This window comes from Oncorhynchus gorbuscha, linkage group LG18 (genome assembly GCF_021184085.1).
Source record: "Oncorhynchus gorbuscha isolate QuinsamMale2020 ecotype Even-year linkage group LG18, OgorEven_v1.0, whole genome shotgun sequence".
In the NCBI taxonomy this organism is placed as follows: domain Eukaryota; kingdom Metazoa; phylum Chordata; class Actinopteri; order Salmoniformes; family Salmonidae; genus Oncorhynchus; species Oncorhynchus gorbuscha.
In genome coordinates, this window is record NC_060190.1 from 17694665 (window position 1) to 17706744 (window position 12080).

The 12080-nt window shown below is 48.8% G+C and overlaps 1 protein-coding gene across 1 annotated transcript in view; it reads left to right on the forward strand.

The window, feature by feature from the left end:
• LOC124004320 (ubiquitin carboxyl-terminal hydrolase 34-like) overlaps window positions 1-12080 on the forward strand; it is a 78316-nt gene that overhangs the window by 44250 nt on the left and 21986 nt on the right. The window contains exons 58-67 of the mRNA XM_046313148.1: window positions 20-171; window positions 547-700; window positions 1399-1443; window positions 2672-2776; window positions 3854-4001; window positions 5562-5692; window positions 9760-9933; window positions 10260-10433; window positions 10929-11084; window positions 11419-11576. Of these exons, the coding sequence (XP_046169104.1) occupies window positions 20-171; window positions 547-700; window positions 1399-1443; window positions 2672-2776; window positions 3854-4001; window positions 5562-5692; window positions 9760-9933; window positions 10260-10433; window positions 10929-11084; window positions 11419-11576 (1397 nt within the window). The remainder of the gene's footprint in view (window positions 1-19; window positions 172-546; window positions 701-1398; window positions 1444-2671; window positions 2777-3853; window positions 4002-5561; window positions 5693-9759; window positions 9934-10259; window positions 10434-10928; window positions 11085-11418; window positions 11577-12080) is intronic.

Genomic DNA, 12080 nt, shown 5'->3' on the forward strand with positions numbered 1-12080 from the left:
AATGACCCGGTCACCCCAGCCACAGGTGGAGGTGCTGTCTGAGGAGGAGGGCGAAGAGGAGGACGAGGAGGAGGACATCTTGTCCCTGGCGGAAGAGAAGTACCGCCCGGCCGCCTTGGAGAAGATGATAGCTCTCATCGCCCTGCTGGTGGAACAGTCCCGCTCTGAGAGGTAGGGCACTGCCGGGCAGAGACGGTCACGGCACCACTTGGGACACAGGAAAGCCATATATATGGCACAGGGATTTGACCTGCTACAACCAAAGTGAGATTAGTCAATGTTACTGGACAAGTTGTGTATCACCCAGAACTAGAAAATTGTTGTGACTAGACAATTTGGTATTATACATTTGCTGGGTCACAGGAAATGTTCATAGTTTTGGCGCAGGACAACATAGTGTTCGCAATACAGCCCAAAAGTTAGCTATAAATACTACCACATACAGCACCCAATTTTTTCGCTGTCACTATCAAATCCTCTCACTTCTTCACATGTTTAATTTCACCTTCATTCTAATCTCCTTTTCCCCCTCCCCTCTCTCTCCAGGCACCTGACTCTGTCCCAGAGTGACATGGCAGCCCTGACCGGGGGGAAAGGCTTCCCCTTCCTCTTCCAGCACATCCGAGACGGCATCAACATCAGGCAGACCTGCAACCTCATCTTCAGCCTGTGTCGCTACAACAACCGCCTGGCCGAGCACGTACGTTTAACGCACACCCACAAACAAACACGTCACCGTTGTTAATGGCAGACCCTGACCGTGACCCCACTCTCCGAGGGTGTCTCGGGGAGAGTTGGAATTTGCAAAAAGCATATTTCCAATTTGTTTTAATACACACTTTTACATGTTTGAAATAGGACAATATATAAGCACCCACCAAATTATTATTATTATTACATACTGGAACGAACTACAAAAATCTCTGAAACTGAAGACACTTTTCTCCCTCATTAGCTTTAAGCACCAACTGTCAGAGCAGCTCACAGATTACTGCACCTAGCCCATCTATAATTTAGCCCAAACAAGTACCTCTTTCCCTACTGTATTTATTTTGCTCCTTTGCACCCCATTATTTCTATCTCTACTTTGCACATTCCTCCACTGCAAATCTACCATTCCAGTGTTTTACTTGCTATATTGTATTTACTTTGCCACCATGGCCTTTTTTTTGTTGCCTTTACCTCCCTTATCTCACCTCACTTGCTCACATTGTATATAGACTTATTTTTCTACTGTATATTATTTGTTTTTACTCCACGTGTAACTCAGTTGTATGTGTCGAATTGCTTTGCTTTATCTTGGTCGCAATTGTAAATGAGAAATTGTTCTCAACTTGCCTACCTGGTTAAATAAAGATGAAATAAATCAAATCGAATTTCTCCTGTGTTCTATTCCAGATTGTATCCATGCTCTTCACCTCTATCGCTAAACTGACGCCTGAGGTAAGCACTGATGTGAGAACCTATACTTTTAATACATAATGCTCTCAATCTATTATCCAGCTCTTAGTTTGTACAAATCTCAATGTATCCCTTAAATGTTCTCTACTTTCTCTCTCTCTCTCCGCCCTTCTCTCTCCGCCCTTCTCTCTCTCCGTCCCCTTCTCTCTCTCCGTCCCCTTCTCTCTCTCCGTCCCCTTCTCTCTCTCCGTCCCCTTCTCTCTCTCCGTCCCCTTCTCTCTCTCCGTCCCCTCTCTCTCTCTCCGTCCCCTTCTCTCTCTCTCCGTCCCCTTCTCTCTCTCTCCGTCCCCTTCTCTCTCTCTCCGTCCCCTTCTCGCTCTCTCCGTCCCCTTCTCGCTCTCTCCGTCCCTCTCGCTCTCTCCGTCCTTCTCGCTCTCTCCGTCCCTCTCTCTCTCTCCGTCCTTCTCGCTCTCTCCGTCCTTCTCGCTCTCTCCGTCCTTCTCGCTCTCTCCGTCCTTCTCTCTCTCCGTCCTTCTCGCTCTCTCCGTCCTTCTCTCTCTCCGTCCTCTCTCTCTCCGTCCTTCTCGCTATCTCCTCCTTCTCGCTCTCTCTCTATCTCTCTCTCCTTCTGCTCTCTCCGTCCTTCTCTCTCTCTCCGTCCTTCTCTCTATCTGTCCTTCTCGCTCTCTCCGTCCTTCTCTCTCTCCGTCCTTCTCGCTCTCTCCGTCCCTTCTCTCTCTCCGTCCTTCCGCTCTCTCGTCCTTCTCTCTCTCCTCTCCGTCCTTCTCGCTCTCTCCGTCCTTCTCGCTCTCTCCTCTCTCTCTCTCTCTCTCCTCCGTCCTCTCGCTCTCTCCGTCCTCGTCCTTCTCGCTCTCCGTCCTTCTCTCTCTCTCTCTCTCTGCCCTTCTCTCTATCTCTCTCTCTCTGCCCTTCTCTCTCTCTGCCCTTCTCTCTCTCCTGCCCTTCTCTCTCTCTCTCTCCTGCCCTTCTCTCTCTCTGCCCTTCTCTCTCTCCTGCCCTTCTCTCTCTCTCTCTCCGTCCCTTCTCTCTCTCTCTCTCCGTCCCTTCTCTCTCTCTCTCTCCGTCCCTTCTCTCTCTCTCTCTCTCCGTCCCTTCTCTCTCTCTGCCCTTCTCTCTCTCCTGCCCTTCTCTCTCTCTCTCTCCGTCCCTTCTCTCTCTCTCTCTCCGTCCCTTCTCTCTCTCTCTCTCCGTCCCTTCTCTCTCTCTCTCTCTCCGTCCCCCTCTCTCTCTCTCTCCGTCCCTCTTTTAGGCAGCAAACCCTTTCTTCAAGCTGCTCACCATGCTGATGGAGCTGTCAGGTGGTCCCCCGGGCATGCCTTCCTTCGCCTCATACATATTACAGAGGATCTGGGAGGTACGGTCACACACACTCAACATAAAATCCAATGTTATTGGTCACATGCTTCATAAACAGCAGGTGTAGACTAAGTGATCCTTACGGGCCCTTCCCAACGGTTTAGATATACAATTATAATAATAGAAGGAATAAATAATGATATCTTGGTGCAGGGGTACAAGGTCATTGAGGTAGATATGTACATATAGGTAGGGGTCGAGTGACTCGGCAACAGGATAGATAACAAACAGTAGCAGCAACGTATGTGTTGAGTCGAGAGCTGGTGCAAAAAGGGTCAATGCAGATAGTCTAGCAGTTTCCGTACCAAGCGGTGATTCAGCCAGTCAAGATTCTCTCAATGGTGCAGCTGTAGAACTTCGTTGAGAATCTGAGGGCCCATGCCAAATCGTTTCAGCCTCCTGAGGGGCAAGAGGCGTTGTGCCGCCTTCACGACTGCTGGTGTGTGTGGACCATGTTAATTCCTTAGTGAGAAACTTGAAGCTCTCCACCCACGCCACTACAGCCCGTCGATGTGGATGGTTGCGTGCTCGGCTCTCCGTTTCCTGGAGTCACTGAACAGCTCCTTTTGTCTTGCTGATGTTGAGGGTTGGAGGTTGTTGTCCTGGCACCACACTGCCAGGTCACTAACCCTCCTATAGGCTGTCTTGTCGTCGGTGATCAGGCCTACCACCGTTGTGTCGTCAGCGAACTTCATGATGGTGTTGGAGTTAGGCGTTGCCACTCAGTCGTGGGTGAACAGGGATTATAGGAGGGGACTAAGCAGGTGCCCCTGAGGGTGGCCCCAGTGTTGATGGTCAGCGGGGCGGATGTCTTGTTGCCTATCCTCACCACCTGGGAGTTGCCCGACAGGTAGTCCAGGATCCAGTTGCAAAGGGAGGTGTTCAGTCCCAGGGTCCTTAGCTTAGTGATGGTCTTTGAGGGCACATAGGTTCATCTGATTCATTGTTCTTTATCAAGTTACTTCAGTTAAACATAAATTTATCCATCTATTTGTCCTTAATCCACATTATCAAGTTATTTCAGTTGATCTTGATGCCGTTGCCAAAAATATTTGTTGCGTGTGTTCTCTCCCAGGTGATAGAGTACAACCCTAGCCAGTGTCTGGACTGGTTGGCGGTGCAGACCCCCAGGAACAAGCTGGCTCACAGCTGGGTGCTGCAGAACATGGAAAACTGGGTGGAGCGCTTCCTACTGGCCCACAACTACCCCCGTGTCCGCACCTGTAAGAACCCTTGTGATGTCTTCTCTGTCTGGAAGTTCTTACTGACTACACTGTAAAAGTATATGGACACCTGCTTGTCGTACTTGTCATTCCAAAATCATGGCCATTAATATGGAGTTGGTCTCCCCTTTGCTGCAAAAACAGCCTCCACTCTTCTGGGAAGGCTTTCCACTAGATGTTGGAACATTGCTGCGGAGACTTGCTTCCATGTCGATGTCGGCCATCGATGTTGGGCGATTAGGCCTGGCTCGCAGCGTTCCAATTCATCCCAAATGTGTTCTATGGGTTGAGGTCAGGGCTCTGTGCAGGCCAGTCAAGTTCTTCCACACCGATCTTGACAAACCATTTCTGTATGACCCTCGCTTTGTGCGTATGGGCATTGTCAGGCTGAAACGGGAAAGGGTCTTCCCAAACTGTTGCCACAAAGTCGGAAGTACAGAATCGTTTAGAATGTAATTGTATGCTGTTTTCTTTAAGATCTCCCTTCACTGAAACTAAGGGGCCTAGCCCAGACCATTATTCCTCCACCACCAAACTTTACAGTTGGCACTATGCATTGGGACAGGTAGCGTGCCACAAGCCAGGTATTGTGTGTAGCAGTGATACCCAAGTACATCTTACATTTATTCAAACTTAAACTCAATGTAAATGTCCATCAACCAACTTCTTACTGCTTATCAGACACATTTCCACTTGCTGAACACAAACTCCTGAGATGAGACATGCAGCCTCTTAAGACAATTGTTACATAGTTAGTCTAAATTGAGCCGTTGTCTCTCAACCTTTTCATTCAACAGAATAAAATAAGAGTATAGTACAAGAATAGTGGAATCAGAATAATAAGGTTGACGTCAACAATGACAAAGTTCATTTGAGTAGGAGTTGCCCTCCAAAAATAAATAAGTAAATAAATACAAGTAGATGGCGCTGCAACAACGTCTTTGAAAGAAGTCCATAAAGAAAATACATAAAATAAAGATTTCACTACAATGCCACTCGATGCCACTGTTCAGCATTTCCATGGTTAAGCTATGTGGTGCTTACAACCCTGGCCTTGCACAATCTGGCCTGCATCTATCTGATCTTACAGTTGACCGGGGCAGCTCTTATCAGGGAAGAGATTTGACCAACTGACTTGTTGGCCCGTCCAACATTTAAAGTTACTGAGCTGCTCAGTAACGCCATTCTACTGCCAATGCTTTATCTATGGAGATGACATGGTTGTGTGCTCGATTTTTATACAGCTGTCAGCAGCGTGTCCACATACTTTTGTAAATATCGTGTAGGTTACAAAAGCTCCCCATGAAACAGTGCCCTAAAACAGGTTTACAAAAGTGCCCTTTCATCTTGTGTGGTGTTTGTTAGTCCCTCTCTCGCTTCCATCCCCACCTCTCACAGAGAACCAACCGAGAGCTAGGTACCACTGCACTCATCCCCATCATTCTCTTCTCACTCTAGCAAAAGGACGATTGTGTGTAAAGTTCGCCTAGAAATACAAAAAGGATAGATATTGAGGCAAAACGCTGCTCTAACTCTTGAGTTCTCCCTCTGTCCCTCTAGCGGCAGCCTACCTCCTGGTCTCCCTGATTCCCAGCAACTCGTTCCGCCAGATGTTCCGCTCCACGCGTTCCCTCCACATCCCCACGCGGGACCTGCCCCTGTCCCCCGACACCACCGTGGTGCTCCACCAGGTACTGTTACACACTGCAGTCCTGTCTCCCTGTGTGTTAATAGTGTTTAGGTTCTACTCAAGGTACAGGCGGACACCGAGGATAATCTCAGACCAGATTTAATCACCCAACTGGATGCTTCAGCTAAATAGCGTAACATGCAAATAGAGCCAACAGGGCCTGCCTGCTCGTTAGGCAGGATTAGGTGCAAATAGAGCCAACAGGGTCTGCCTGCTCGTTAGGCAGGATTAGGTGCAAATAGAGCCAACAGGGCCTGCCTGCTCGTTAGGCAGGATTAGGTGCAAATAGAGCCAACAGGGTCTGCCTGCTCGTTAGGCAGGATTAGGTGCAAATAGAGCCAACAGGGCCCGCCTGCTCGTTAGGCAGGATTAGGTGCAAATAGAGCCAACAGGGCCCGCCTGCTCGTTAGGCAGGATTAGGTGCAAATAGAGCCAACAGGGCCCGCCTGCTCGTTAGGCAGGATTAGGTGCAAATAGAGCCAACAGGGCCTGCCTGCTCGTTAGGCAGGATTAGGTGCAAATAGAGCCAACAGGGCCTGCCAGGGCAGGATTAGGTGCAAATAGAGCCAACAGGGCCTGCCTGCTCGTTAGGCAGGATTAGGTGCAAATAGAGCCAACAGGGCCTGCCTGCTCGTTAGGCAGGATTAGGTGCAAATAGAGCCAACAGGGCCTGCCTGCTCGTTAGGCAGGATTAGGTGCAAATAGAGCCAACAGGGTCTGCCTGCTCGTTAGGCAGGATTAGGTGCAAATAGAGCCAACAGGGCCTGCCTGCTCGTTAGGCAGGATTAGGTGCAAATAGAGCCAACAGGGCCTGCCTGCTCGTTAGGCAGGATTAGGTGCAAATAGAGCCAACAGGGTCTGCCTGCTCGTTAGGCAGGATTAGGTGCAAATAGAGCCAACAGGGCCCGCCTGCTCGTTAGGCAGGATTAGGTGCAAATAGAGCCAACAGGGCCCGCCTGCTCGTTAGGCAGGATTAGGTGCAAATAGAGCCAACAGGGCCTGCCTGCTCGTTAGGCAGGATTAGGTGCAAATAGAGCCAACAGGGCCCGCCTGCTCGTTAGGCAGGATTAGGTGCAAATAGAGCCAACAGGGCCCGCCTGCTCGTTAGGCAGGATTAGGTGCAAATAGAGCCAACAGGGCCTGCCTGCTCGTTAGGCAGGATTAGGTGCGTTAGGCAGGATTAGGTGCAAATAGAGCCAACAGGGCCCGCCTGCTCGTTAGGCAGGATTAGGTGCAAATAGAGCCAACAGGGCCTGCCTGCTCGTTAGGCAGGATTAGGTGCAAATAGAGCCAACAGGGCCTGCCTGCTCGTTAGGCAGGATTAGGTGCAAATAGAGCCAACAGGGCCCGCCTGCTCGTTAGGCAGGATTAGGTTAGGTGCAGGATTAGGTGCAAATAGAGCCAACAGGGCCCGCCTGCTCGTTAGGCAGGATTAGGTGCAAATAGAGCCAACAGGGCCCGCCTGCTCGTTAGGCAGGATTAGGTGCAAATAGAGCCAACAGGGCCCGCCTGCTCGTTAGGCAGGATTAGGTGCAAATAGAGCCAACAGGGCCCGCCTGCTCGTTAGGCAGGATTAGGTGCAAATAGAGCCAACAGGGCCCGCCTGCTCGTTAGGCAGGATTAGGTGCAAATAGAGCCAACAGGGCCCGCCTGCTCGTTAGGCAGGATTAGGTGTCCACTTATGGCGGCAGATTGATGAGGGCGGCATTTTCTGAGCTTAACTGGCACCAACAAAAACACATAAAACCTCGCACAATTCTGCCTTAAAACAGTGACAATTTCTTTCGGCCAGTGCCATATGGGCTTTTAAAATATTTTGCTTGTCCATTCCCAGTGCGCTTGCAGAGATGCTGGCTTCCGGGTTGGGTGTGCACTGTGTTAAGAAGCAGTGCGTCTTGGTTGTTGTATATTTTGTGTATCGGAGGACGCATGACTTTCAACCTTCGTCTCTCCCGAGCCCGTACGGGAGTTGTAGCGATGAGACAAGATAGTAGCTACTAAACAATTGGATACCACAAAATTGGGGAGAAAAAGGGGTCAAATAAAAAGAACATCTAACGCAAATCATGTAAAGCACATGGTAGAATGAGTACGTGGCCTTTTCTGTAGTCTACAGGCTGCAGATAAAATTTGACAATTTATTAAGACGGACACTTTTTACATCATGCAGGTTTCTCTGATCAAACTAAATTGCGCCCAATCAAATAAAAAATACTCTTGTCATGTTAACAAACAATATTTCCTAAACAGGACAGGTCAAAGTGAAATGGACAGTATAGAATCTACAACTGTTGTCCAGGAGTTTCACCCCATTGATCAGTGTGTCTGTACATTTTTGACAAGTTGATCATAGTGAAAAATGTAAATATTTCTGCATTTCCTGTTGTGCTAACACATTGCAAATAGGCTCATAATAACTCCTGATAAAGTTGGGTGGCTGATATTCAGAGCTTAAATAGCCAAATTGATTAGTCACAGGAATCGGGACTCATAAAGCCAATGCAACGGCAAATGTTTTACAAATGGTGGGCCTACCACGTGTATTCATAATGGTGGGCCTACCACGTGTATTCATAATGGTGGGCCTACCACGTGTATGGGTATTCATAATGGTGGGCCTACCACGTGTATGGGTATTCATAATGGTGGGCCTACCACGTGTATGGGTATTCATAATGGTGGGCCTACCACGTGTATGGGTATTCATAATGGTGGGCCTACCACGTGTATGGGTATTCATAATTGTGGGCCTACCACGTGTATGGGTATTCATAATGGCGGGCCGACATGGTAGGCTGCGCCCCAATAAGCCAGCAGCATTACCACCCTGCATCCCACTGCTGGCTTGCTTCTGAAGCTAAGCAGGGTTGGTCCCTGGATGGGAGACCAGATGCTGCTGGAAGTGGTGTTGGCGGGCCAGTAGGAGGCACTCTTTCCTCAGGTCTAAAAGACATAGCAGTGACACCGCCCTGTGTCAGGTGCCGTCTTTTGGATGGGACATTAAACGTGTGTTCTGACTCTGGTCACTAAAGATCCCATGGCACTTTTTGTTGTTCTGGCTAAATTCCCAATCTGGCCCTCAAACCATCACGGCCACCTATTCATCCGCAGCGTACATTTGGCTCATTCGTCCCCTGTAACTATTCCCCAGCTCGTTGCTGTAAATGAGAATGTGTTCTCGGTCAATAAAAGCGTGAGCCGACGTCTTTTGAACTGTTTGTCTCTCCTTGGGTGGCAGAAAGGCAAGGACCGTCCCTGCATGCAAGTTACACACGCATATATATTTATACCCCGACTGGGCGGATCTCCCCTTCTTGTACGTCTAAAATAAACAATTACTCTCTGTTGCTGGGCGGAAACTAGGTCTGTGCCTCTTTTGTGCCTGTGTGAGAGAGAGAGCTGTAGTTAGTGTCGTTGGGGCCCCTCTGGCCCCCCCACAGATGTTTCCTCCCTCTTCAACTCTTGTCCTCACATTGATGTTGAGTTCCACCTCTCCTTGCCCTTGTTCTTCAGAAACTAACTTGGCATAACATCAACCCGACTGTTGCTCTCTTACCTACTTCCTTAGAATGTTAATATACAGCAGTAACAGTGTGTGACCTGAGACCGACATTTTTTGGACTTCCCCTTGCTGCTACAATAACACACAAGCTCCAACAACCTAACCCATAACAAGATTACTACCACAAATGAGCTAATTACACAATTAAAATGGGATAAGGTCAAACCGGTGTCAATCGTTAGTGACAACGTTTCGACCAATCAGGTCTCGGCAATAATAACCATTTCCTGGTATTTATTTTCTGATCACCTGCTCAGACTTTGGATGATATCTTCTATTTCGAAAGACTTCAAGTACAGATATTTTATTGATACTGGGATTGTAGGATTTAATTTACAACCCATAAAGGAGACTTACTGTATCTTTTAAAGAAATTGTATTGTTCATGTAGAGCGATTTAGATTGAAGTGTCCGTGTTTCATAGGAACTGTTTTGAAGTGATGTTTATTTTTTGTATGAAAAATACAGAGTAATATCTCCTATCTTTCCCTTGGCTCCTGTACCAGGTGTACAACCTGCTTCTGGGCCTGCTGGGTCGGGCCAAGCTGTATGTGGACGCGGCGGTACATGGGACCACCAAGCTGGTGCAGTACTTCAGCTTCATGACCTACTGCCTCATCTCCAAGACGGAGAAGCTCATGTTCTCCGGTTACTTCATGGACCTGTGGAACCTCTTCCAGGTGAGGGGGAGGTTGAAAGGGCTTTGTTTGCTTTGGGAAGAGTTGAGTGTGATAAATTAGACTAGTATTAGATTTGCATGTTATTCATAGAACTAGAATGAATACAGGTGTTTAGTACATCTCAAGGCGTACACTTAAAATAAAAAAATGAAGCATATTAACTATCTTTTAGGTTTGTTTGGTTCCTTTTTCTCTTCCTCTGTGGTGTGTTCACCTGTACACCAAGGTGTACACACCTTATTGAAGAATAACGCTAGTGATAGTAATGAAATAGTTGAGCTGCAGTAAGAACACTTCTCTGATCTCTCTCCATGTCCCCTCCTCAGCCCAAGCTGTCTGAACCAGCCATCGCCACAAACCACAACAAGCAGGCCCTGCTCTCTTTCTGGCACAACGTGTGTATGGAGTGTCCCGAGAACGTCCGTCTGGTCGTCCAGAACCCCGTGGTCACTAAGAACATCGCCTTCAACTACATCCTGGCCGACCACGACGACCAGGAGGTGGAAATAATAAATATAGCTGCAGAGACACCCTAATTATTTAAAAATAAATCTAGCTGTGAGCAGAGGCAACGAGGTCCTAGCAATAGAAACAGTACCACCTGGTCAACCGTTGACACTAAAATGGGCAAAGGCGATACCCATCTGAAGCATGTTTACCAAGTTGCATGATTCTACCTCCAATAGGTGATGAGTTGCGTCGTGCATGTTTGCCACAACAGCTACCACGCTACTGCCACAGACTACTGTCCATTCCAACGTAATGTTTACCAAACTCCCTGCCCCTACGTCCAACAGTTCAGTAGTTTTAACCTTCGGTGCAAAGAAGCGCCTTCGACTAGTGAAGAGCGGCAGTCTCTGAAACGCAACATTTTCTTAGCTGTTTATCCAGGAACAAGTTGTAAATGTAAAATGTTACCAGCAGGAACACAACAGTCAAAGAAAGAATGTAGGCCAGTCGTTAGAGGCGAGTCTAAAAGCCTGCTTTCCCAACAGGTGGTGCTGTTCAACCGGGGAATGCTGCCGGCGTACTACGGCATTCTGAGGATGTGCTGCGAGCAGTCACCCGCCTTCACCCGCCAGCTGGCCTCGCACCAGAACATCCAGTGGGCCTTCAAGAACCTGACGCCGCACGCCAGCCAGTACCCAGGGGTGGGTGGTCCAGCTGACTGACTCTCTGTCCTTTTTTGTGTATAATGGGAAGATTCCCTGACTGGGTGCTGGTGTGTGTTGTCTGTTTTCGCTCTTACTGCCTCAGGCGACTATCTACCCCTCTGTTATACTGCCTATGTCTATAACCCCCTCAGGCATGTGCCCTGTCCAGAAACATCCCCTAGGCACTTCATGAAGAGATCAGATGGGTAATAGTGAGGGCTAGGCCTCTGAAGATGTTTCTAGAGGGGCTCTCTGACTCCTGTATGAGGTTGATTTGCGTTTGTCTCTGTTGAATCTCTGACCAGTGTCTGGTGTGTCTGTCCCTCTGCAGGCGGTGGAGGAGCTGTTCAACCTGATGCAGCTGTTTGTGGCCCAGCGGTCGGACATGAGGGAGGAGGAGCTGGAGGACGTCAAGCAGTTTAAGAAGACCACCATCAGCTGCTACCTCCGCTGTCTGGACGGACGCTCCTGCTGGACCACACTCATCAGGTATCACACAGAGAGAGGAGATCACACACACAGAGAGAGGAGATCACACACACAGAGAGAGGAGATCACACACACAGAGAGAGGAGATCACACACACAGAGAGAGGAGATCACACACACAGAGAGAGGAGATCACACACACAGAGAGAGGAGATCACACACACAGAGAGAGGAGATCACACACAGAGAGAGGAGATCACACACACAGAGAGAGGAGATCACACACACAGAGAGAGGAGATCACACACACAGAGAGAGGAGATCACACACACAGAGAGGAGATCACACACACACACACAGAGAGGAGATCACACACACACACACAGAGAGGAGATCACACACACACAGAGAGGAGATCACACACACAGAGAGAGGAGATCACACACACAGAGAGAGGAGATCACACACACAGAGAGAGGAGATCACACACACAGAGAGGAGATCACACGCACACACAGCGAGAGGAGATCACACGCGCACACACCGAGAGAGGAGATCACACGCG